At 46.0% G+C, this 25,624-nt stretch overlaps 3 protein-coding genes and 1 long non-coding RNA gene across 4 annotated transcripts; 1 reads left to right on the top strand and 3 right to left on the bottom strand.

The window, feature by feature from the left end:
• Positions 1–1,153: 1,153 nt before the first annotated feature.
• Positions 1,154–11,492, bottom strand: IDH3G (isocitrate dehydrogenase (NAD(+)) 3 non-catalytic subunit gamma). The gene is made up of 14 exons (XM_081844582.1): positions 10,937–11,492; positions 9,782–9,823; positions 8,969–8,980; positions 7,885–7,982; positions 7,607–7,719; positions 6,753–6,813; positions 5,990–6,122; positions 5,115–5,248; positions 4,632–4,734; positions 3,918–4,064; positions 3,477–3,571; positions 2,928–2,988; positions 1,872–1,967; positions 1,154–1,382 (listed from the first exon to the last, which is right to left on the bottom strand). Exons 1-14 carry the CDS (start codon positions 11,003–11,005, stop codon positions 1,380–1,382), a joined length of 1,167 nt encoding a protein of 388 aa, XP_081700708.1. The 5' UTR covers positions 11,006–11,492; the 3' UTR covers positions 1,154–1,379.
• An 833-nt stretch (positions 11,493–12,325) lies between these two features.
• On the top strand, positions 12,326–15,775 carry RPL10 (ribosomal protein L10). The gene is made up of 6 exons (XM_081844573.1): positions 12,326–12,489; positions 14,144–14,202; positions 14,398–14,505; positions 14,592–14,730; positions 15,046–15,208; positions 15,544–15,775. The coding sequence occupies exons 1-6, from the start codon at positions 12,467–12,469 to the stop codon at positions 15,697–15,699; spliced, it is 648 nt and encodes a 215-aa protein (XP_081700699.1). The 5' UTR covers positions 12,326–12,466; the 3' UTR covers positions 15,700–15,775.
• Positions 15,776–16,218: 443 nt separating this feature from the next.
• On the bottom strand, positions 16,219–22,850 carry LOC309331956 (deoxyribonuclease-1-like). The gene is made up of 8 exons (XM_081844556.1): positions 22,384–22,850; positions 19,818–19,906; positions 19,467–19,553; positions 18,115–18,227; positions 17,524–17,636; positions 17,147–17,304; positions 16,670–16,766; positions 16,219–16,580 (listed from the first exon to the last, which is right to left on the bottom strand). The coding sequence occupies exons 1-8, from the start codon at positions 22,654–22,656 to the stop codon at positions 16,506–16,508; spliced, it is 1,005 nt and encodes a 334-aa protein (XP_081700682.1). The 5' UTR covers positions 22,657–22,850; the 3' UTR covers positions 16,219–16,505.
• Positions 22,851–23,505: 655 nt separating this feature from the next.
• LOC309331977 lies at positions 23,506–24,983 on the bottom strand. The gene is made up of 2 exons (XR_014152025.1): positions 24,861–24,983; positions 23,506–24,803 (listed from the first exon to the last, which is right to left on the bottom strand). It is a non-coding gene; the product is annotated as an uncharacterized lncRNA (long non-coding RNA).
• Positions 24,984–25,624: the final 641 nt, after the last annotated feature.

Here is a 25,624-nt window from a genome sequence, read left to right on the forward strand (position 1 = left end):
CCCTTCTGGGATTGATATCTTGGGTGTGCAGTGGCATGGAGGGAGGGTGGTGGTAAAAGTTCACACTGCCACAGAGTAGAATGGAAGTTCAGAACAAAACTCACCTTGAGAAATATCAGCCCCTCATTGTAAAAGAAAAAGCAAACTTAGAAGGTCCCCAATACATCAGGGATGGGGAGCCTCTCCCAGCCCAGGGCCACACACACTTCCAAGGGCTGGGCTGGAAGCACCGCAAGGAGTCAGAGGCAAAGTTGACAGAGCAACCGATGTGACTCTTACCTTAGGTGGACTGTCACCTACTGCACCTGTGTGAAGTCAGAAGTTTCTACATACATACCTCTACAGCCAGACACATGAGCCATTATTGCAGTTCCAGGGACACATTCCAGCTGGGCAAAAGCACTCAAGGACAGAGAGCAGGTCCGGTATGGGATGCAGCCTGGTGGAGAGTTCTGGAGGACTAGAGTGCCCCATCCAGCCTGTGGGCCTGAAATTTACCACACCTAAGACAGCTCAGCAATGTCTGCATGAACCTAACCATTTACCAGGAAGCTGCTTTCTGTATAGACCTCTCCTGCTGCCCTGGAGTGCATGTTTCTAGTCCCTGACTGTAAAGATGGGATTTTAAGTCTAGGCAGTGCTTGACTGGGGGCAAAGCATTAGTGGGCTGCAGCTCTTTAGTGCTCCCCACTGCTAGCAGCAGCAGAAGTCATGCTGCTTGCAGAATTTTGCTTTTATATCACCATTCTTTTTGGCATTCACAAAATCCATTGAAAATTAAGTGTGTCTTTCTGTACTGTGTTGGAACAAAGGGATGTGCAGCTGTAGACAAAGGAAAACCTGCTTTTTAAAAAATTGACACCATCTTAGATTCCAATCAGCAGGTGCCGTAGTGGTAGGTTATACTGCAGGAAGCAGCCAGCTCCCTTCCCTAACTAGGGGAGTCTGGTCCTTGCATTTGGCTGCTGCCTTAGCCGGTCCTTGATTGTAAGTTCCTTCAGTGTAAGTCACCAGGAGCCTTCCCCACGATAAAAACCATGCTCCATAGCCCCAAACTTCCCTCTCCCCTGCTGCTCTCTCTCACCACACCATTAATCCACTTAGCTGTGCGTATCTACTAGTCAGCCTAAAAGCAGGAGACACAGAGACACGATAGGCCTCACATTTCCATTTATTTCCCTTTAGTGAGGTGGGTATGAATTGCCATCTTACACACTATATACAGAAGATGGGAGTTTGTGCTTGGCTAGCTCACAATGGAACAGTCTGTTCTAGTCACAGGCAGCAGTTGCTCCGGCCTCTTTCAGGCAGACAGGAGGGGTATTTGTTTCAGTTGCAGCTCAAACAGCTATTGAGCCTGGTTCTTTGGCTTCAGAATGTCACTAAAAAACAATAACATGCAAAGGTAAAAAGAATTGAATGGTCTTTAGGAAAGCTAGCTACACAGACTAAGAACTACTTATATTTCATTCTGCCCAACCTCACACTGGCTAATCACTAAAATTCCCATTTTGTAAAGAGGCAAAGCTTAAGGCAGGGACAAGTGAAGTTTAAAACTGCTTGGCTTCAGTTGCAGGAGGATCCTTCGTGTCCACGCAGCCCCTAAATTCTGCTTCTACCAGTGCCCCCTAAGCCCCTCTCCTTCCTTCTCCTGCTTTACATCCAATCCCTAAAGGCAGAAGCTGCTCAGTAAGGACAAGCAAGTACAATCTTACAAAAACTTTGGTATGATGACATTTCTTGAAACCTTGGAAACGGGTTTCAAGAAGTCTGCACTTCATCAAAATCTTATAACTTCCCTTCCTCACCTTCCACTTCAAACCCCCCCCCCCCTGAGAGCTGCAAACCTGTCACCTTCCTACCCAACTCACCTGTGCCAGGTTCGGGTTAGATTTTTTGATCTGTTGCAGGATGGACTGAACAGCCGCTGAGGTTGTACCCTGGCCCCCAATATCTGGTGTGTGAGTCTGGAGAGGAAAAAGAAAGAAAAAGCTGTATTAAGCCACCTTCATTCACAACTGCCCCTTCACAGTCTTCAGTTTAGTTAACTAGCAGTCTGTCTTCAAACTTGGGAGCCAAGAACCCCCTTCAGCCCAAACATGCATTTTGGGACCTTCATTTTTTTACTGTTTAATTTAGCTGTAAACACTGTTGCAAGCCACTAGAACATTTGGTGTATCTGCAGCAAAACACTGGAAACTGCAGTTCCCAAAGGGATGGGAGAGCTAGAGATATCGCCAAGTTAAAAACTATTTCCCATGGCATCCACAAATGAAAATGCCAAATAGGCAACAGATGTTTGTAGTGAAGATGGGCTACCTACTCAAAGTGTAAGGACAGTTACCAAGGGAGACCCACATGCAGACGCATACATACATGCTGTGGTTGTGCACATATGATGGTGCACTCTTGGAAACCTGTGGCTCTTGACCAATTGAAGGGATAGACTATTCCGCCCAACCCTCTTTCCACAATGCCACCAACTTGATACTTCTGCTCCCCCACTGTACCAACTGACACAAGCTTCTTCATTTACTTCTCACTACAAGTCCCTGCGTTGCTGTACAAGTCATGGTCATGTTCTCTGATCCAACTGCACCCCCAGTAGGGCACATGGACTAGTACCTGCTCAGCTGTCTTTCTCATGCCTTAGGGATATTTAGAGACTCATGGGCCCAATGGCTGCATCCTTCACACTTGCTCTAGGAATCATTTAGACCCGCACCCTAAAAGCCTGACTTGGATTGGCTAGTCACATTTTGGATGCCCTCCAAAACAAACAAGAAATCAATCTGAGATATTTGACAATGGTTTTTAAGTCCTCTGCTGGTATGTACAGACCCAAGAAGAACACCCAGTGACTTTAGAGCCCACATCCCCAATTCTCTTGATAGGCCATTGGCCTGGGAAGGGAAAAAACAACTCACTTCTACTTCGTCCATAGAGGCCAGAACTGCCTTGCGGATAATTGATGCATGGTTGTGCAGTCTGCAATGAACAACAGAGCGAAGCGATGAGAAACAGCAGCACAAATGCAGTCTCTCTTCCCCCACCCTCCCCTATTATGATGGAAGAATCTGCCACTGAGACAAACATTTCATTTTTGTCTCACACTTTCCCCAAGATGATCAGGTAAGTGTTCAGTAGCTCCCACATTTTAGATGCATCTCTCCACCTAGTGTCACCCAATAATTTAGTGGCTGAGTAGATATTTGAACTTGGGAATGCCTAGAGCAGGTGAAGAGAATCTTTGTTCCCCCCAGATGTTGCTGAACTACAACTCCCATCAGCCATAGCAAGCACCGTCAGGGGTGATGACGGCAACATCTGGAGGGCCAAAGGTTCCACAAACCCATCCTAGAGGCTAACCCACTATGCCACGTTGGCTCTCATAGTTGGGAAATGGGGAAACAGTTGCGGCAGTTGTATTAGGCAGTGGCGGCGGCTGAGACAGGGAAAGGGGTATGCGCACGTACTTGAGGTGGTCCAGCATCATGCAGCTGGCGAGCAGCATGGCTGTGGGGTTGGCAATGTTCTTGCCAGCAATGCTCTTGCCAGTATTGCGCGTGGCCTGAAGAAGGAGAAGAGAGAGATAAGGCATTGAGAGAGCAGGCTATATTGTCTGAGGGAGCAAGAGGGTTTCCAAAACGAAAGAAACCAACATAGAATAATGGAGAGGCAAAGATACAAGTGGTCTGTTTTTTTGCTGGTGTGTTCAGCTCTCTTCCATCTCCCTCAGTTTTCTTCCAGGCAATGCTTACTGGAGAGATCCTGGTGCTCAGGCCCATCTGGAAGCCAGAGCCTCTGCCTTAGGAGCCCTTTCTCACTCAGTCAAGTAGCATTCCTGCCCTCGGTGCTTCTTCATCACAACCCCACTTTACTGGAGCCTGACATCCACCACCCTCTCAAAAACTCACCGTTTCAAAAACTGCATAATCACGCCCGTAATTGGCACCTGGCACCAGGCCCGGGCCCCCAACCAGTCCAGCACAGACGTTGTTGACAATGTTGCCGTAGAGGTTAGGCATAACCATGACATCAAACTGCTGTGGACGGGACACCAACTAGGAAAATCAGAGACAGCAGTGAGTTTAAAGGTGAGAGTAGTGATTCATGTCCCCTCCTCTCCCCACCCATCCCAGCCACAACAGAACAGTGATGTAGTTTCAGATCTTCCTGGAAGCTTTCATAAAAGCACTCCTAATTTAAACAATTTCTCTGAATGATCTGCAAAAGTCACATATTCTAAACAGAAAGTTACATTATTAGCCAACCTGTTTTCCCTCCAAAGTAAATCCTGAGAAATGTCTTCTGTTTCCTTTATAACAATTGCTTTGACTATTACAAAACTTGACATTTCCAGTTCTCGTGATTCTATTTTAAAAAAACAAACAAAACAAAAAACCCCAAAGTTATGCTTGTGGGCACAAAATGCTGGGACTGACTCCTGTGCATGTTTAATCCATGTGAATGGATTAAGGTGGTAATCTGAAAGGGACTTACAGTGGGAATCCCTGAACAGCACTGCCAAAGAGAATGAAGAACACAAAGATTTGAGCTGTCTACAAAGAAGACTCAAGTGTCCTGTGTTTGAAATGGCAGCTAGACATAAGACTAGAACATCCAAGTACCTGCATAGTAGTGTTGTCAACAATCATGCTCTCAAATGTGATGTTTGGGAAGCCAGCTGCCACCTCTTTGCAACACTGCAGGAAAAGGCCATCACCCAGCTTCCTAATATGGGAGAAAAAGAGGGAAAATGTCAGCCAGAGCTGCAGCAAAGGCACCACAAACTGTAGAGGCAGCAAATGTTTGTGGTATTCCTGAACAAGAGCAGAAAGGTCTCTGATGCTAGCGTACAGTCAGACCTGTACAGCCTACCTCTTCCACACAGAACAGAAAACTGATCCCTGACTTGGCAGCCTAGGAATAAAATTTCATGGCACAATGCCCTGATTTGCAGGGTGCATAAATAAGAATTGAGGCATCTCCTACTGGGCACAAGTTGTGGCACACTTTACACCACTGAGCCAGAAAACCACCACCCCCAGCTACACCCAACCCTGCTCCCACACACGAACGCTGAAGAAAGGCCTACATGTTCCCTAACGTACATGATGTTTGCCTTGTGGACGGCGGTCACCTTCTTGCGCCCAGCTTCATGCGCCAGCTTGAAGGCGTATTCTGCGATGCGCAGCGACTTGGTCTTTGTGATGATCTTCAGGCTCTCCACTACACCAGAGACGCTCTGGAGGGGGCAGGGGCAGAACAGGCAAAATCAAAACTCCTAGTTTCTACCTCTAGCTCAGTTGGGACTGGGTGGGAAATGATGTCCTACTTGGAAAGATTACTGCAATCCTTGGACAGATTGCCAGTTTTAGGAAACCAACTTTCTGCTTGTGGTTTTCCCCTATGATGTATCATAGAACCCCGGTTAGAGGCCATCTATTTAACTGAGCAAGAGCTGCAGGCTTCGCCTGTTTTTTTCACACCCATACGAGACAAAGCAAATGTCTGTGAGTGAGTGAGTGAGTGAGTGAGTGAGTGAGTGAGTGAATATGCTAGTATGGAGGAGGTTTTACAGAGCCGGGCCCTGTGACTGAAAAAAGGCACTTGCCAGCATCTTGGTTTTTGTCAGGAGGAACCATTTGGAAGTACGCAATCACAGGAAGAAATCCCTGGAATGGAAGGATGAGAGCCAGACTGAACCCCTGGACTGTCAGTTGCTGGCCACCATCATAAAATCTTTGACACCTCACTAAAAGGTCACTTGCCATATAGCAGGACTATCTCATCACCATTCAATCCTGATCATGATATGCCACAAGCAGAGAGTCAGTATGCTTTAGAAGGGAAGGAAAGGAAAGGAAAGGAAAAAAGCCCACCTGGAGAGGAAACAGCACTGCCCCAATGCAAATAGGGTTGAGGAGGGAGGGGGATTTGGGGAGAAATAAGGAGAGCAAAAGTGGTTGCCTCTGCTAACTAGCACCTCGTGCTCCAGGCTGCTGTATTCTCCCTCCGTGTTCTCTCGGACTATGAGTATGTCGATGTCATGGTGCCTGGTTGCCACTCCCCGAAGGCTCTTGCAGTGAATCACATTAGCAAACAGATCCAGATTTGTGCTGTGGATTCAGAGAGGGAAAGGAAAAGGTCACACAGCACAGATTCTACTCAGAATAACAACTGTTGTGATTCTGTGTACTTCAGAAAGCACAATTGTTCCTTTTGCCCCAGATCCACCTTCTCCCTAGTTTCGCCAATTGCCTCAACAAGAGTATCGTGTTGCTAGGAGAGATGAACCTCACATGCTATGGATGATGACCAACCCACATCATTGGAAATGAGATTCTGTGGCACACCCAGATGGGAGCAGGAGGGCTGATGGGTCTGGCTGTGATGCAGGGTCACACCCAACCAGCAAGAATGCTGCCGCTTGCTTTTCCAATGTGCTTTCCAGCTCAGCAGACCAGGAGCAAAACCACACCAAGGAACAGAGGGCAGAGCTGCATATAATGTGTGGGTGGCATACTAGAGGAAGACATCGGTCCTGTGACTTGTGGCATCACTATGGGAAGCAATACAGAAATCAAAACTGCTGGCCTCATTTACATACTTCCTTCCACTTCCACTATTTTTTTTAAGCCTCTAGACAGGGGTAGAAAATGGAAATGACTGGTTGTATATGGACTAAACCACACTCCCAACTCTTAGGCTCTGCTTGGCAACTGGGCTAAGCCTCTCTCTCAACTCACCGCATTATGTTGTTCCGGGACTTGTGAGAAGGTGGTAAGTTATGGTTCGTCTCGATATTTCCTATAAAGCCAGGAAAAGAGAACCAGTTAATAAGAGGATCCACTCCCTGGCCTTAGTAAACATAGCACACCAATATGGGGCAATCTGAAAATTGCAGCTATATAAATTGTCCTCTTTCCTGATGGGTTAGAAACAAACGTGGATAAAATATCAAGCCTGGGAAATCTGGATTCAGATTCCACAGCAGTCAGACATGTACTGAGAGGCTGTTAGTTTCAGTTCCTCCATCCATAAAATGGGAATAAGCAGCACCAGTTTTCCAGAGCTATCACAAGGATGCAATATTAGATATAGGTTTAAATGCAGCAGAGTATTGGACTATGACCTAAGAGACCAGGGTTCAACTCCTCACTCAGCAATGAAGCTCCCTGGGTGACCTTGGAGTCAGTCACCATCTCTTAGCCTAACCTCCCTCACAGCGTTATTGTGAGGATGAATTGGGGAGGAGAACCATGCACACCATCTTGAGCTCCTTGGAAGACAGAGATGGTATATAAATGTAATAAAAAAATAAGCATCTTCAAATATTGTTAAGGCGAAACCTAGAATAGGCTCGTTTTGGACTGAAGAGGGAAGAAGGGAAGAAGGAAAGGGGACCAGATGAATCCAAAATGTGGCTTTGGAAAATAAATAGATACTGGCCTTTACTAAGCCCATGCAGCCCAGTAAAACAAATCTGCCCTTTCCAACCACCCCCTGAAAAGATACACAGGACACCCCTTTCTCCTCCTTTCGACTTCACTTTATGCAGAACTTGGCACAATTCTGCATGCTGTGAAAAGCAAAGGATCACCTTTGAGGGCTACACGGTTGCGCCGGATGGCCATGAGAGCATTCTGCATGTCCTCTTCAGATCCCTCTGAGCTGACCAGAACTTCCTCAAAGTCCACAGGCACAGTGGCATGCCTGGGGTAGAGAGAAGAGAAGGGTGGGGCAGTCAAGATGAATTCCAGCCATGGCTTTGCGAGGCAAAAAGTGTCTATTAGTTAGCAGGACAGATCAGTGCACACAAGCAGGCCTTCTGGGTCTTATGCACAGCTCTGGAGAGGCACACAGAGAGGAAATTTGTACCTGAACACCTCCTTGACATGAAGCATAAGCTCCGGCCCAATCCCATCTCCAGGAATCATTGTCACAGTATGGCGTCCCCCATATTTGGCTGGTGGAGGCTGTGGAGAAAGAGGTGCAGGTTTAGGCAGTTTAGAACAAAATCTTGCAAATCGTAATCCTTTCGGCTAGGCCACACCCCTGCCCAGGAATCTTAGGAGGCCTTTGTTCTCAGTAACTACACATCCCTGCCATGCTCATCTAGGCCAATGCCTTTCAGACAAGTCTCCAAAGAACCCTTTCCACACTGACATGCAGAGTCTGACATGAAATGCCCCCACCCACACTGCAGAGGGTTCTGGGGCATTTTCTAAGTCACCCACTCAGTTTGCATGGAGTGCTTAGTCAGGCCTACTGGGCTTCACTGTCACCCCTTGCTAACTAGGGGGAGCATCCTAGAACATGCTCAGCACTTCCCTATGCCTACACAAAGCATGGAAGGCAAACAAGCTGGTTCATCCTTATGGATCTTCCTTCCCTATGAGGAACCCCTGACAAGCTTCTGATGATCAGGAGAGCTTAAAACAACAAGAGTGTAGATTCTTTGTTCAAAGTGAAGAATGAAACCCTGAGAGTCCTAGATCCCAGCCAGGTAACACCGGCTGCTCTATTCTAACCAGCAGACCACCCCATTCTCACCTCATTCTTTTAGCTTGCTACACTACATTCAACCAGCACTAAGGATTGTCATGATATTCTCAATTGCCTTGCATTTTAGCCACTCTGACCTCTGGTTTCCAGTGGTAAATATAGACACCAGTATTCCCAACCCTAGCTTATCAAACCCCATTCAGGAGACAGTGTTTCCAAAACCAAATTGAAGAAAGGTTTAAGCCCACTATTTCCAACCTGGGAGAGGAGGCTAAAGAACAACTTAGGACTAATGGTCCATATATTCTAGCTCAGTAGTGTCAGTCTTAGCAATCACCCTTTGCCAGTTACTTGGGACATTTGCAGCTTGATGAATAATTGATAATTGGAATAGGAGACTTAAACCCATTGGCTGTAACTCCAAGTTTAAAATTGAAATGGTAGGAAAACTACTTACAATAGTCTGTTGCTGTAGGCAATGTGTCAGGAACAGATATTGGGAAGATGGGAAAGGGGAAAAAAGAACAGGAGTTTCACAGGCAGCAGTGTAAAAAAAAAAAAATATATTGTTAACCAAACATTTACCAAGATCCTTCATCTAGAATTTTAACCAGCAGAGTGCTTTACAATCTCATAGGTCCTCAGAGCCATTATAAAGTTTATCTAGTACCTCTGAAATGTTATCCACTGATCTTTTTAATTTTTCCATGTATTTTGGAAAGTTAGTTGCTTGCTATGCATTTGGATACCTCTTTAAGATATCATAACCAAATTCTGCACAACAGTTCGTGAATCAAGGAGTAGGTTTTCATCTATGTTGGGATAAAATTGGATGCCATTTTGAATCAAGATAATGGACTGAACCTTTGAAAACTGCACTGATTTTAACCATTGATTTTAAAAGGTACAAGGCTGTTAGTACCTTGTAATTTCCCTACACAGTTAATAAGTTAGAATTATTACTCCAATTGAACAGAGAGAAGATATGGAAAAGGCAGGTCAATATGGCAGAGCCCATTAGAACATCTTCCTCCAAGAGGAGAAACTGTCTTAGATTGCAACATTTTGTTTGCATACCAGATTTGATCCCAATTCCTCGGGTGCCCAATCAGTACAGAGAATAGAAACAGATGTCACATTAGGACCATTTACATCCCCCTTCGGTCCATAGACAGCGGTCAGTGAATTTGTGGGGGAAATAATGAACACAAAGAGTGCCTCCCCTAACATCTCTTTGTGACAAAGGATAGCAAGCACAAGCAATACAAACCGAGGCCACATTCCTGCGACTGCCATCTGTTAGAGCCTGCACCTGTGGGGGAGACAGAAAAACAGCATAGGCTAAGGAAGGTGATTTGGGGAATCCAGAAATAAAGGATTCTTACAAGACAGGAATGAAACACTAGGTGTCCTGCCTGACTCTGTGAAATTCCAGGTTTGAGTGAAATCTTTCATTTACTCCCCTTTGCCAGAAGCTAGAGATGGATATTTGATCTGTCAAAGAGTTCTTGGTCAACTGTTCCATCAAAAATGATCAAATATTTAAAGGAATTGCTGAAACAACTAATAGAAGTGGAATACAAAAAGGGAGGTGTGAGGAGGTCATTGAAACAAGTGAATGAAAGATAGGATATTGAAACGGTATGCTGTGTGTTTTAAATTGTCTTTGCTTTGTTTGGTTTGGTTTGTTGTGTTAACGTTGTATTGTGTAATGTTTATATATTGTATTGTATTGTATTGTATTCTTTTCTTTTCTCTTCTTTTTCTCTTTCCTTTTTTGTAATGTTTAAATGTAATAAATATTATTTTTTAAAAATGATCAAATATTTAATGCTAATGAAGGGTTCAAATCCACATTCAGCTATGACGCTCACTGGGTGACTGTGGGCCAGCCCCTCAACCTCTCACAGGGTTGCTGTTGTGAGGATAAATGGGGAGCAACAGGAAAAGTGTGAACCACCTTGAGCTCCCTGGATGAAAGGTGGGAGATAAATGCAATTAATAAATAAGTCTGTATGAAAGCAATGGGTGGCAGTTATTCCAGACTCATTACTATAGAGGTTACTAATCATCATGATCATCTCGTGCAAACAGGGCTGTTTCCTTTCCTTTAATTCCTTGGTTGTGCTTTTAGCCCTTTAATTCTTCTCTCCTAGTCTCATATCTATCGCCCAATCAAAATTATCTGCTACGCAACGAGTCCCAAAGGAAGCGCCCAATAAAAAACCAAAGCCAGCCAATGCGAAAGCACCATTCTCCTTTTGTCCCACCCACCGCCTGCTTCCTTAACCAATCGGAAACATGGCAACGGTTGCCCCAGCCCGCCCACCCACTCCCCTGAGAGGAAACCAAGGAGCGGCGCCGGTTTCCCTTCACCTCCGGACAAGGTCAGTGTCCACAACCGCAGTAGAGCCCGTCGTCTTACCGAGCGGGACGCCAACAAGGCTGGCCTCCACAGCTGCCTGCCAGTATACAAAACTGCCGAAGCCGCCATCCTTGAATCTTCTGAGGGGGGCGAATTAACAGGAGTCTTATCCAGATACCGCGAGACCTGTGACGAAATCCCGTAAGAAATCGCGTCTTCCCGCACAAGCGGCGGGAGGAGCGCATGCGCAGTAAGGTTGCTTTAGCCTGTCTCTTCCGACAGAGCTTGAGATCCTTACAATTCCCGGTGGATATTCTCCGGGATATTCTCCTAGCATTCTCATTCGTACTTTGCAACCATAAATAACTCACAGCTGCCATTTTATTAGTTGTTAACCCAGCAGGTCGTAATGTCCAAAGAAAGCAGGGCTCACAGTAGGCGCCAAACGAATAGAAATTCGTTTAATTATTCTGCTCTTCGTTTAGTGTTGCTTTTGCTTATTTATGATTTCAACTGAATGCAACGAGAGCTGCAATGCAATGCATCCTTAGTAAGAGTAGAACTGTGAAAGCAAGGACGTCTTAATAAAATTGCTCCTCGTTTCGGGGTTGAGGGGAGGGAGACTATACGGAAAGCCAGCAAGTTAAATTATACATATTGGACATCAGTGTGAATTAAGTCTTTGCTCTGTTTTTCTGTAAACTTTCGACAAAATTGCTTATTACAGCCACATTAATAAAACAACTATTACTCTGTTTCCTAAGTTGATTTTTTGAAGAATTTATTGAACTGGTTTACCTCATTATTACGGTATTGTAAAATAATGTTTAGCATTTCACACCCCCGATGACCCATTTTTTTGTCACTCATGTACAGTACATGTTTTATTATTTATGTGTACAATGATAACAGAAATAGTATACAGTAGATAAAGATATATAGATGTATAAAAAGAACAACTATGTTACTGTATTTCGAAGTGCCAAGTAAGAGCGGAGGTCGACAGAGGCTTTGCAGCGCCTTGCCATGAATAAAGACCTTGAAAACCTAACTCAAAAGCCATGGGCAATTCCACACATTATATAGTTCAAAATACTGAGGGTGTTATAACGATCAGCACTGACATGAGGGTAGTGGTTGTTTTTAAGATCTCCCATCTAAAAAATTTCGGCAGCAAATGTATGTTCAATTGCACGAGCACCTCCTTCGCCCTTCTATCCCGCAGTTAAAGGTTTAAACATCCACGCAAATGGAGTCAGAAGAACGTTTCCCCTAAAATCAACCCGGAAGCTAATATGTCGCGACGAGCTTCCGGATACGTTGAGCTTCCGCTGCTTCCGGTCCAGACAAGGCCCAACCTCTGTGTCCGCGGCCGTCCTAGAGCGGCAGCGTTGATAAGCAGCGCGCAGGCGCGCTCCCCGCTCTCTTTCCGCTCGGCGAGGTGAGTACGCGGGCGAGGCGGCGGCTGCGGCGCGGCTTGGGCCCGAGAGCGAGAAGCAGGCCCTGCGCTCGGCCCGCTTCCCTTTGCGGCCCCGGACTGACTCTCTTTCTCTCTCTCTCTCTCTCTCTCTGCCTCTCAGACCTGCAGCCATGGGCCGCCGACCCGCGCGCTGGTGAGTTGGGCCGCCCGGAGGCCGGGCAAGGCCGGGAGGAGGCCGCGTGGCCGCTCCGTCGGGGCTGGCGAGGGCGCGGGGAGGCCGAAAGGGGTCTCTCCTGGCAGCCGCATCTCCCGCTTTCCTCTTCTGGCGGGGGCCGCGGTCGGGGAGGACGAGGGTGGGCGACCGAAACGGGCCCGGCCTTGGGGGCTCTGGGCTTTCACGGCTTGCTCGTGGCCCGGGGACCCTTCTGCGTTGCCGCCCGTGGTGGCTCTTAGCAGCAAGGTTGCTTTCGTGGGATGGATATTAGACCCAAGCACGCGCACGCACAAACATCCCCCGTGAGTTTAGCATAAAAACAAGAAATTTCTGCCAGATTTGATCAAGGGGCTGCCTGCCTAGTTTTGCATGCTGCCTCCTAGCAGTGGCCAGTTGCATGCATGCATCAGAAACCCTTAAGCGGGACATGAAGGCTGAAGCTCCCCAGTCACTGCTAGTTGTACTCAGAGTAAGCCCACTGAAGCAAGCAGGTATGACTAACAGGTTCACTAATTTCAGTGGATGCACTCTGGAGTAGGATGTAGTTGAGTACACTATGACATATAAATATTCTTTATTTTATTCTTACGACACTAAGCTTAGAGAGTTGATACTGAGAGTGGCTTTGCCTGAGACCACCTAATGGCCTGGTTCAGATTTTCATTCAAAGCCTCATAAACGTTTATGAAGCCAGGCACTAGCATTGGGGCTGAGCGTTCCCCCATTTCACCATTCTGTCACACACCACCCCCAGCAGGCCAGCATAAATCCAGATTTCCTGATTTTTTTCTTAATACATGCCAAGATCTTTGCATAGAAACTGACAAGGAATAGGAGACATGCTTCTCACGAGTGCCCCATTCCGAGCTTCAAAAGCCATGGTTTGTTGAGCTGAAAACGATTGTCCAAACCATGCTGTTGAGTAGCTAAAAACCTTGGATGCTCTGATTTATATATCAGTCTTTCAGATACTAGTATACCAGGTTTAGGGACAAGTGTAACTTTGTGATAAACATTGCTGCAGAAATTACTATTGATCTTGGGATGGGAGCCAGAACTGTCAGCCAGATGTAAATTCCAGTTAAACACCTTGCTTTCGATAGCGAAAGTAGAAGTTCTTGGGTTTACAGAACTTCACTTACTGTTAAGAAACAGTACTAGTATGGAAATAAAAGCCAATAAATACAGATAAGTGTCTACATGTTCTTTATCAATTGTATGAGACATATTTTTAATTTAGCACTTGCTTGGTAGCCATAGAGCAGCAAGAAACTGAATGTGGCAAGTGAGCAGACTAGCAACATGGAAGGATTCTGTTCCTTATGTTTGCCCAGCATAGACATAAAATGAGCTGCTGAAGGAAGGTTGGAGCTCTTCATCCTTCCACTGCTAAACTCCATTAGGCTAGTAAATTGGTTTAAAAGGCTAATATCTGGGACTGCATCTTGGACCAGTTTCTAACCACCAACCCCCAATCAGATGTGAATGGCCAAAGACAAGGGTTGATGGGAGCTGTAGTTCAACAACCTATGCAAGGCTATAGGTTCCCAATTTCTGGTTTATCATATTCAGCAGTTGTGACTTTAATTTCAAAAAATTGTTTCTGACTACCTTATCTGTCTTTTTCTTCTAGTTATCGATACTGCAAGAACAAGCCCTACCCCAAGTCCCGTTTCTGTAGAGGTGTTCCTGGTAAGATATTTATTTTTGCCTGATGAACAGTTAAATTGAACTGCATGCATTCAGATAGGAATGTAGAATTTAATCCAACAGAGGATAGCCTGATGAGACTTAATTGCCTGGTCAGAGTGGATTGCACCTAATTTGGCCTGTTAGGAAATCCGAGTTAAAGTGAACTGGCTGATAATATTACTTTCTGTTCTCCAGATCCTAAGATCAGAATTTTTGACCTGGGCAGGAAGAAGGCCAAGGTTGATGAGTTCCCCCTCTGTGGGCACATGGTGTCAGATGAATATGAGCAGCTTTCATCAGAAGGTACAGAGCACCAACAGACCACTCAAACCACTCTTTTTGCTGGGCTTCTACTGTCTGCCCCATTCACCCTGTCTCTCTCTCTGCAGCTCTAGAGGCCGCCCGTATCTGTGCCAACAAATACATGGTGAAAAGTTGTGGTAAGGATGGATTTCACATCCGTGTGCGCCTGCACCCCTTCCATGTCATCCGCATCAACAAGATGTTGTCATGTGCTGGAGCTGATAGGTGAGGAATGGGTAGAGACCCAGTTCTGGTGTTAAAATTGACCTTGCAGTCAATTAAGCCGACCAGCCCCTGCTGCTATCGGGGGGTGGTGTGCACTGACTGCGCACAGTAACTCCCTTGGTTGTGTACGTGCTCTGTTCCTTGTACAGTGCACCTTAAGGGACCCTGGGAACACTTGAGTCCTGGTGAGGTGCATGACTGGCTGAAGCTCTTGGCTTCTACATTTGCCAAGAGGGCTTGACTGGTGGTGGGTGTAGCAGCATGGTATTGTCCTTGAGGATAACACCCTAAGATTTGGTTTTGGTTTCTTATTAGACTCCAGACCGGAATGCGTGGAGCCTTTGGTAAGCCTCAGGGCACTGTGGCCCGTGTGCATATTGGCCAGGTCATCATGTCCATCCGTACCAAGGTGCAGAACAAGGAACATGTCATTGAAGCATTGCGCAGAGCCAAGTTCAAGTTCCCTGGTCGCCAGAAGGTAATGTGTGTGTCGGTGGGGGAGGAATACTGTCAGTCCAGAAGTATACAGGCGTTGCACCGCTAAAGATAGGGTGCAAAACGAGATAAATCTCTCAGTATAGCTAGTGAGATCGTAAGTTTTAGTTTGCTGCTCTTACAACCTTTTGCTGAGAATGAACTTTGTCATAGATGACTTTCATCTACAGTGACTGACTGTAAGTTGGTATGGAGGGACAGGCCAGTTGACCTGTGGTGTTGCATCTCAGCTCAACAAAGACAGACTGATACTCAGTAGTAGATGCATAAAAGCTGGGAAGTCTGAGGCAAGCTTCTGATGTCTTCTCTCTCACCTAGATCCACATTTCCAAGAAATGGGGCTTCACCAAATTCAATGCTGATGAGTTTGAGGACATGGTGGCTGAGAAGCGCCTTATCCCTGACGGCTGTGGCGTGAAATACATCCCCAACAGAGGCCCTCTGGACAAGTGGCGTGCACTGCATGCAGCATAAGTGCTTGGTGTTTATCCACAAGCTGCTTTCCTCAATTCTTGAAGGAAGATGAATGGAAATAAAAAATGTCTATTGAGCTGCTTTGTTTACTGTTACATTAATGTTACTGTGGGTTTGATATAACATCAAACTTCACCCGCTTTTGGAAACAAGTGAACATAGTAATGAATTTGAATATCAGTATTCCTTTGTCAGTGTCACACAAGACCATTCTCACAGTAATGAATCCCTCAGGCTGGTCTCCCAGCAGATTGGGAAGGGGGCCATTTCAGTGTGCATTATAGATGTATGGCTTACTGAGGCAGTATCCTGCTTCATCAGGGTTGGTTGGTTCAACTGAAACAAAAATGGGATTATCTAGGGTAAACAATGTTGGGAGTTTCTGGGGGTAAAGGATGGGATACAGATGACAACTGAATCAAAGAAATGAAGTGCTATTTTCATAAGATACTTTTTTAAAAATGTAGTTTCTAAGGAAGCTGAATGCTGCGCCTAATGCCTACAACCCATGTAGGATATTTAAATTCACCCAGCCCTAAGCTTAGGTGGTGAATTTTGTGGCAACACCTGGATACACCTGCGTGAAGGCTTGCAAGTCCTAGCTGCAATGTAGATGGGGCTCTTCTGTCACCTTGATTTTCATGCTGGAGGCAGGGGGGGAGTGTATGTGCATTAGACTGCTTTTACTGTATGGGGATTCCACTGCTGCCCTAGACGGATCTTGCTGAATGGAATAGTCATAGAAGTTAGTTTCTTTTTGCCCTGCCATTGCCCTTGCTTCTATAGCCAGAAGGATGGTTGATGGTTTAGAGCTCTCGCTGGGCTTTCAGAGCAAGCCGAAGATTCACCTCTACAGGATAGTGGTCGCTGACTGCTAGGGCCTGTAGGAATGAAATGGTGTGGATTATTCAGGTCTTTACATCACGTTCAAACTAGCAGCCAGTTAAGAAAGGAGCCCAATCACACCCACCTCTTCCTCCGATAGTCCAAGTGCTTGTGTGAAGTTGAAAGGCTTGGCAGATCTGGGTACAATGGCGCCAAGCAGCTCTTCTCCATGGACTATAATCCTAGCATGGGAGGACAGAGTACAAAAAGTGGAGTGTGATGGGTCTCTGCTCTGCCCCCAACAAAAAAAGCATGGTCAGTTTACGTGACAAAGCAGGAGTCTAGTGTGCCAGGTTAACTCTTAAGTTCTTGGCCTGGCTATGGTACAAATCAGGAGTAGTCTCTGCCTCTAGTGTTGTCTGCTCTCCAGCTCAACAGACCAGAAGCAAAACCACACCAAAAAAGGGCATATGGTATACACTGTAAGTGACACAATCTCCTCAGGGCTTACTTTCTGTCTGGCATGCTTGCTTAAAAGGCTGGCAAATACTGGATTGCTTTTGGGAGTAAGGGGAAACATGTTGAGAATGGGTGAGTGGAGCTGAAAAGTGTCCTCTGGTACCTGTCATAGGCACAGCAGGTCCGGTGGCTGACTGTGGTGTCCTCTCCATCACCAATGAGCCAGTGGAAAGCAAGGTGATTGCGCAGGCGGATCCCAGCCCAAGCACTTGCTGGGATGTAGGCACCAGCAGCATTCAGATCTCCCAGCAGCATCACATTCTATTCAGATCGCAAGGAAAGAGTTGTATGTGAGTAGCATCTCCACTAGAGGAGGTGGCATGAGACTTTGCTGGGAATCAGGAGAAGGAGAATGTCCTATTAACACATCTGGTCAGCCACTGTGAGAACGGTGCTGGACTAGATTGGTCTTCTGATCCAGCAGGGCTTTTATGTTCTTAGTGACTTGCTGAGTTTACAACATCTGCCCCCATAATATACCTCAGTTTTCCACCGTTGCATCAGTTCTGTGCACACTCCAAACAGCAGATCAAGCTCTTGGGCAGCTTCCCGAGGACTGGTGTGGTGTAAAAGTAGCACAAAATCTAGGATAGCTGTGGGGTGGAAGACAGCAGTTCAGATGATGGGAGAGGTTTCACTACTGATCTCCCTGCTCTTTCCTCTTAGTGGCTATTATTACACACATGCACACTTAACAAGAGCTAGCTCCTTTACCTCAGCTTCTCAATACATTCAATTTCTTCTGTTTCCTCATCTACCTAAGCACCACTGAACCATCCAACTAGGGCTATACAGTGCTAACTCAGAAAAAGTACCTGGGGTAAATAACTTTGCTTCAGGATGAGAACAGAAATTGCACGGCGGCAGCAGGAAAGCCTATTAGCTAAAGTGGTGCTTCAGGTTAAGAACAGTTTCAGGTTAAGAACGGACCATAAGAAATGCCAGGCTTTCAGTCCTAAAACCGAGGTAGTCTTCCATAACTGCCTTGGAGATAACAGCTCCTGGATCACCAAGAATCTGTGGACAAGTATCCAGAACAATTGAGACCTCTGTGGAGAAACTGGGTGTTACCTGTGTATGGAGAGTGAAAGCGAGCGGCAAAGGGCCCCCGGGCAAATGCCTTGTAATCTCTGGCATCCTCATCCCCAAACTGGCACCAATCAGTAACTGACACAACATCCATTCTGTCAAGGTAAAAAAAGTAGGCATCAGAGGGAACATTCATCCAAGGAGCCTTCATTCCTCAAAAGGTTAAAGTATGCATAATCTCTCTCTCGACTGTTGAATATGAGGGTGAACTTGGATCTGGGAGATTTGGGTCTGTGCGCCTTTGAGTGAGTTCTTATCCAAGTAAACCTGTGTCTGGTTTTGTACCAAGAGAGAGCCTGCAAGTGGAAGCTCTCACGACTGAATGTAGATGTCAGCACCCTGATGCTCCCTTTCACCCCAAATTTGCAATCTTTCTTTGTGAAGGGGTCATTATTATGATGAAATCAGGTAAGCCTCTGTCAGCAGGCCAAAGTCTCAGCCCAAACACAGGTTTATGTCCTCAGGAGATCCAGGCCTTGGTTCCCCAACTACAAACCAGAGCTGCGAGACCCAACACTAATGAGCAGGTGTGGAGTAGTGGATGGACACTTAAGTCCAGCTTTATATGTGGCAAATCCAGACTGAAATCGCTGCTCAGCCAAAACAAAGTTCGCTGGAAAATTATTGTCTCATACCCCAGTTTGCCCAAATACATTTTTCTGAGGCTAAATAATAGTTCTGGAGGAAGGATGGGATTATAGGGGTTACAAATATGGAAATGCATATTGTTATAATTGATTGGCAATTAAAATACCAGAATTGGCCCTACTGTTAGGCAGTGAGGTGGCTGCCTCAGCTGGTAGATGCCGTAGCTAGGTGGGTGGGCAGGAGGGGAACAGCAGTGCAAGGAAGTTGTTGTTGTTGTTATACCTCACCCAGCCATTCTGGTCAGCTTCTAGCACATATTGTATGTTCAGTACTGTGGACCCATTTCTGTGGAACCCACAGCTGAGATCAGATAGCCCCCCCCCCCCCTTGAAGTGAAAATGTTTTCTTCTCTCTTTAAAAATCAGCAGGCATTTTAGCTACGTTTTCTGATTTTTTGGTTAGTTTTAACTGGTTTCATATTCACTGTATCTTTTTAGCCTTACTGCCTAGTGACTTAAGTGTTTATTACTGAAATAAGTAATAAATTCTCACACTGCTCAGCTTTGGTACTTGAAATGGAGGAAGGCAGGTATCATTTTGTCCTTCACCTTGGGTAACAAAATGGCCACCCCGTAAAACACTATCCTGGGAGAGGGGGAGTTATATACATGCATATATAGGCCAGAGTTGGATTTTGGTTCCTGGGGCTCTGATTTAGTCATGTTCCCAGCTCCCCCAGATATTACCGATACACAAAGATATTCTGCTCCTTGTAGCTGCCTCGCCCTAGCCTCTTGCTCTCCAGGCGGCTGTAGTGATGAGAGGGATCATACCTGCCAGGTAGAAAGAGTTCAAGATGCCACTTTGCCTAATAACAGAATGGGGTGATACAGAATCCTCAGATGAAGAATGGAGCAATGGGGGGAAGCCTTGTTAGAATGCTCCCCCACAATAAAAAAAGAAATCTCCCTGTGAATAAAAATAAACTAACTAATCTCCCCACACACCTGTAACCTGAAATGGTACCATTCACATTATACCCCCTCCTACTGCATATTTTGACTAGGTCTATGATTAGCAGCCTCTGCTGGTACTACCTGTTCAGCTCCCGCAGCAACGTCTGAATAGCTGCACCCCTGGAGTCTCGCACCTCTTGGATGGCAGAAATATCACAGCGAGAGAGGATCTGGCAGTGGGAGAAGAGTGGGTGGTCAGGGCAATGAGGTGCTCTGGGCATTGTCACTGTCACACATATTTCCCCCTTTCTCTTGGTCCTGGTTGCTTCCGCATTGCCACTGTTCTGCAGAACTTCATAGTGGATTAGAGTGCTTTGTTGCCCGCTTTTAAAAAAACAACAGTAACCAGTTTGTGGTGCAGGAAGTGATGGGGAAATCCATTGACGTCTTGGATGAATTAATTAGTAACAGAAAGGAATGTAGGCACCAGGCCCCCTCCACTCGTGAGCAGAGTGAAGCAGCAGCCCTTCCACCTCTGCCCTGGTGGAGAAACAGCATCAACCTCTGCCAGATCTCACAAGATCTTGCCAAACTCTTAAGTAAACAGATGGAAAGAATGATCGAAGGTAACCAGATGCAGCATTTGTTCATATCACTGCCTTAGTATGCGGTGACTGGGGATATTGACATGGTGGGGATGGACAAGGCCCTGGAAACCAAGACTTAAGTGGAACGGTTGTGGGAGTTGGGTATGTTTAGACTGGAAAAGAGGAGACTATGATAGCCGACTCCAAAGGGATGTCACATAGAAGATGGAGCAAACTTGTTTTCTTCTGCTGTTGAGGATAGAACCCAAAGTGATGGCTTCAAGTTATAAGAAAGGAGATTCTGACTAAACGTCAAAAATAACTTTCTGACGGTAAGAGCTGTTTGTCAGTGGAATGGACTCCATAAGAAGGTGGTGAATTCTCCTTCATTGGAGATTTTTAAGCAGAGGGCTTTAGCTGAGATTTCTGCATTGCAGGGGGTTGGACTAGATAACCCTCAGGATCTCTTCCAACTCTACAATTCTGTCTGGCAAAGGTTTTCAAGTCTTGCCTAGAATTAGGAATTGCGTAAGCACTCCAGTCAGTGTGAAGCTGACCAATGTGTGGTTTCTACACATTGCATTGCCATTATAAAAAATCAAGTGGGCCAATGTTTGTCAAAAGCACACATCCCTTTGCTTAAAAACAAGGGTTGTGTGACTTGTATTAAACAGATGCCTTCTACCAAGCCAGACACTGAACCATCTTGCTTAGAATCTACACTGACTGGCAGCAGCTTTCCAGCTTTCAGACAACAGTCTTTACTTAGCGATGCCAAGATTTGAACATGGGACCTTTTCCATGCAAAGCGGATGCTCTATCAATGAACTTGAGCCCTTCCCTTAACACTGCTATAGTTATGAGATACATGCCCTTAAAATTTCTATGTTTGCAATTAAACCCAACTTTAATACATGCAAGAGCAGGCCTTTGAACTTAGCTGCTTGTCAAACTGCTTCAGCTGAAAGACCTCCTGCTCAGAATTCATTTTTGTTACATGGTCTTAAATCTCCCAGCTTGTGGAGTAGCTGGTACATTTTCCTCTCTGCTCTTTGATCATGGCCATCTGCCATGGATGCTTTAGTTGAGATTCCTGCATTGCAGAGGGTTTGACTAGATTACCCTTCAGGTCCATTACAATTCTATGATTCTATTTGCTTATCGCTGTAGCAAGAATACATTTGCAACCTGTCATCCACAATGTTTTTACCTCTGCCATAATCGCAGCTGCCCCCAGATCTCTAGGGTTAGGGATACAGTTCATGGTTTCTCCCTGGTCCTGAATGGGGTAACTGTGCCCCTGAAGGACCAGGTGTGCAGCCTGAGAGTCATTTTGGACTCACAGCTGTCCATGGAGGCGCAGGTCAATTCTGTGTCCAGGGCAGCTGTTTACCAGCTCCATCTGGGATGCAGGCTGAGACCCTACCTGCCCGCAGACTCGCCAGAGTGATACATGCTCTGGTTATCTCCCGCTTGGACTACTGCAATGCGCTCTCCGTGGATCTACCTTTGAAGGTGACCCTGAAACTACAACTAATCCAGAATGCAGCAGCTAGACTGGTGACTGGGAGCGGCTGCCGAGACCATATAACACCAGTCTTGAAAGACCTGCACTGGCTCCCAGTACGTTTCCGAGCACAATTCAAAGTGTTGGTGCTGACCTTTAAAGCCCTAAACAGCCTTGGTCCAGTATATCTGAAGGAGCGTCTCCACCCCCACTATTCTACCCAGACACTGAGGTCTAGCACCAAGGGCCTTTTGGTGGTTCCCTCACTGCGAGAAGCAAAGCTACAGGGAGCCAGGCAGAGGTCCTTCTCAGTAGTGGTGCCCTCCCTGTGGAACACCCTCTCACCAGATGTCAAAGAGAAAAACAACTACCAGACTTTTAGAAGTTATCTGAAGGCAGCCCTGTTTAGGGAAGCTTTTAATGTTTGATGCATTACTGTATTTTAATATTTTGTTGAAAGCTGCGGGGTATAAATATATTATTATTATTATATTTATTATTATATTTATTATTATATTTATTATTATTTCTAAGCAGGGCTGAGAGCAAGAATTGCTCATTAAACTAATGAAGCACTGTTATCACCCTTGGTCCAAATCAATCACAAACTCACCTGGACAAGAGCTCCCATGACCCTCCGGTTTGCTGCCTTGGCTCTCCCAAAACTGCGAATGTTGAAAGCACAGATTTTGAAGGCTTCTGTCACAACCTGCACGCCCAGAAAGATGAGCAGAAGGGTGAAGCTCTGTCCCATAGCACTGGTGTTCCTTGATGTATGTATCAAGCTGATGCTGGAGGGTGTTGATAGCCCAGAGGACTGTATTGCTGCATCAGCATCCAGGCAGGGGAGGGAAAAGGCCTTTGTACTGACTGTTGTGTTTGACATATGACAACCTAGCAGAGAAAGTGCTGGGCCACACCAGCATGATTACTCGCTGAGAGAGGGCGGCATCCCAGAAGTCAGGTTCCCACTTTCTCCTCCCTACTCCTCACTTGCTGCCACTGTCCTTCCAGAACCAGCAACCATTCAGAATAAGCTGAACAGTATATGCAGCCTCATGGATTGTCCATAAATGATCCCTTTGTCCATATACACATCTCTCTCTCCTGTCTCTCTGTGTCATGGGTTGGTTGGACACAGAGGAATGGTGGAAGGTACCAGCTAGGAAACCCTCAAGGAACTAAGGCTCAGAACCTGGGGCTTGGTGGTGGGATGATGATGAGTAGTCAGAGGGAAAAGCCTGGGAAGAGGATGTGTCTGAAGCTGAAGATGTAACAGGGTTTAGTGAGCAGGGAGTCTGTGGCAGAGAGAAGTGCAAAATCAGAAGCGGAAGCAAGAGGGGAGGCCAGAGAGGCAGAGATGAGTCAGGCTGTTGAAGAAGCCAGGAGTTCTCCTGCTCTTGGTGTGACAAGCTACCTTCTTCCCTGATCTCCCAGGACTAGAAGGAGGATGAAGGGAGAGAAGCAAAGGCAGGCACGCCAGCACGGTCTCAAATTGTGGGAGAGGAAGAGACTTACTGGTAGGCAGCTGGGGGAAGGCAGGGACCTTCAGTCCCACAACTGCCTCATAGAGGCAAGATCTACCAAGTAGATTTGCTGTGCCCATTGGGCCTGGAACTCCTGAGCAGACCTTGTTTCTTCTAAGAAAGATTTCACTTATTCTGTGTGATGTATTGCTGACCAACCCCTGATACCTGCTTTTTGCATTTATCTCTGATTAAATCACATCTAGCAGTTATCTTTTATTAATTCATTATTTTATTGATCATTTCAGATTTTTCTGTTGGTATAATTAAAGCACAGGTGCATGGTATAAAGAGGCCGCACTGCTATGTGTATATACATTTTTAAATTTTATATTGTCCTATCAGGACAAATCCTTTGGAGGATCTTCTTTGGAAATGGTCAAGGTGAGAAGGTCCATCTGTTAATGGATTTTTTGAACAAATCTATGCATTAAAGGAAGACGGATTGCAGAGGTAGAGGAAATACAATCAGCTTTTTTAAAGTATGGCAGTGAGAGCTAACCCACAAATAACGGGAATAATAATGAATGGGACAAGACCATAAAGTTGTTTTGCAGAAGACCCTGTGCTTCTCATTACGAACCAAGAACCTTGCTGAGGACCACTGGAACCAAGCTGCATCATTTTGGCATGGATTAAATGTTCCTCATTTTGCATACATTCAAGCTCTAGTTGAATTGTCAGACTGTACTTTTTGTATTCCATTGCAGTTCACTTCCATCCTTACATGTTGCCCATATGTATATATGCGTGAATATTACACCCCATGAAAGGTTTTGCTGTAATAAAAGGTATTACATCTTTAAGGTGCCACAAGTCTTTTTGTTGCTGCTGCTGCAGCAGCAGCAGCAGACTAACATGACTACCCCCCTGGGAAATGTTCCTTATTTAAACCAATTATCTTCTGAAGTTTAGTTCAGTCATGACCCAAGATTTTATAGGCTACAGAAAACCATTATAGAACACCACAAAAAGCATTTGCTTTGTATCATTGAGTTTAGAGTTTCTACTGCATGAAAATTCTACTAACACGTATAATCCATATCCAACCCTCTTTATACATCTCTTCCTAGAAAGAGAGGGAACCGACCCACAGCCGAAAACAAAGCAACTGAAATATCTATAGCACACACAGCCTTCTAAACTGCGTGATTGGTCTTGTCAGCTTCAAAGCTGTCCTTTAATGCATCTCAGAAATCAGAATGATAGGGAAGGGCTGTGGCTCAGTGGCAGAGCACATGCTTTACATACAAAATTCCCATGTTCAGTCCCCAGCATCTCCAGGCAGGACTGGGCCAAACCCCTGCCTGAAGCCCCACAGAGCCACAACCAGTCAGTATAGAGAAGAATGACAGACGAGTAGTTTGAGTCATCATTAAAGCATCTTCCTATGTTACTGTGCACCTCTTTATACAGGAGAAAATAGGCATCTACTGATTCCTATAGCGTAAAAGGATGAGATTACACGAACAATGTGCTCTCTCTTTCTGTCTCTCTCTCTCTCTCTCTCTCTCTCTCTCTCTCTCACACACACACACACACACACACACACACACACACACACAAAGGGGGGGGGGGAGCTTTGTCATATTGTTGCTTAGCAGAATGTTCCCTGAGTCAAAAATGGCAAGAAGTTTCAGTGCTACTTCCCATTCTGAGAACACGGTTCCTCTCTGTATGTCCTTTACCATTTTCTCTTTCTGCCCTGTTTTTCAGGAAGAATGGCACATATGACCTGTTCTTGTTTTTAAAAAAGGCAGGGAGGGAAAAGCCCGACCTGCTGATAGATCACCCTATCAATTGTGGGTGAGGAAGAAGTACAAGAGGCAAATTAATTAAGTGACTGAGAGGTAGATCTCGGCTGCACTTCATTAATAGTTCTTCCTAAAGAGAACTTCAGCAGTAGGGGGAGGATTAGAAAGGTGGTGAAGTTCTGCTGTATGTTTTTTGGTTTGGAAGCTGCGGCACAGCATATGCCCACACTGCCCAGGGCGGGTGCGCTCCTGAGGGGGGCGTGGGGTGGAGGGTGCCTGGAGCAGCACATGCACCCTGTAGCCAGGGGCGGAGCAAGCTGCTCATGGGGGTGGAGCAAGCTGTCCATGGCGGACATTCAGCATGTTGCCCGCCAGCAACTCCCAAGCCTCCCCCAAGCTGTCAAAACAAAGGGGGAAGGGGGGAATGTGGCGCAGCTCCCCCCTTACTCCAACGGCTCGGGGTAGGCTTGGGAGTCATGGGTGGGCGGTGCACCGAATGTCACCCCCCTCAGTGAGGGCACCTGGGGAGGCCTGCCCCCACTGCCCCCCCTTCCTACACCTCTACTTGGAAGAC

This window comes from Podarcis erhardii, assembly GCF_964252035.2.
Source record: "Podarcis erhardii genome assembly, chromosome: 17".
Taxonomy (NCBI): domain Eukaryota; kingdom Metazoa; phylum Chordata; class Lepidosauria; order Squamata; family Lacertidae; genus Podarcis; species Podarcis erhardii.

Excerpts from the sequence above, each read along its gene's own strand:
- RPL10 (XM_081844573.1), top strand. The coding sequence starts at position 12,467 with ATGGGCCGCCGACCCGCGCGCTG. Across the intron at positions 12,490-14,143 it reads GGCCGCCGACCCGCGCGCTG|TTATCGATACTGCAAGAACA; the intron begins GTGAGTTGGGCC and ends TTTTTCTTCTAG. Across the intron at positions 14,731-15,045 it reads TCATGTGCTGGAGCTGATAG|ACTCCAGACCGGAATGCGTG; the intron begins GTGAGGAATGGG and ends GTTTCTTATTAG.
- IDH3G (XM_081844582.1), bottom strand. The coding sequence starts at position 11,005 with ATGGCGGCTTCGGCAGTTTTGTATACTGGCAGGCAGCTGTGGAGGCCA. Across the intron at positions 6,123-6,752 it reads TCCCGGAACAACATAATGCG|CACAAATCTGGATCTGTTTG; the intron begins GTGAGTTGAGAG and ends CTGAATCCACAG. Across the intron at positions 5,249-5,989 it reads ACAGCAGCCTGGAGCACGAG|AGCGTCTCTGGTGTAGTGGA; the intron begins GTGCTAGTTAGC and ends TGCCCCCTCCAG.
- LOC309331956 (XM_081844556.1), bottom strand. The coding sequence starts at position 22,656 with ATGTCAAACACAACAGTCAGTACAAAGGCCTTTTCCCTCCCCTGCCTG. Across the intron at positions 19,907-22,383 it reads TCATGGGAGCTCTTGTCCAG|ATCCTCTCTCGCTGTGATAT; the intron begins GTGAGTTTGTGA and ends TCCCACTGCCAG. Across the intron at positions 17,305-17,523 it reads TGCAACGGTGGAAAACTGAG|AATGTGATGCTGCTGGGAGA; the intron begins GTATATTATGGG and ends CGATCTGAATAG.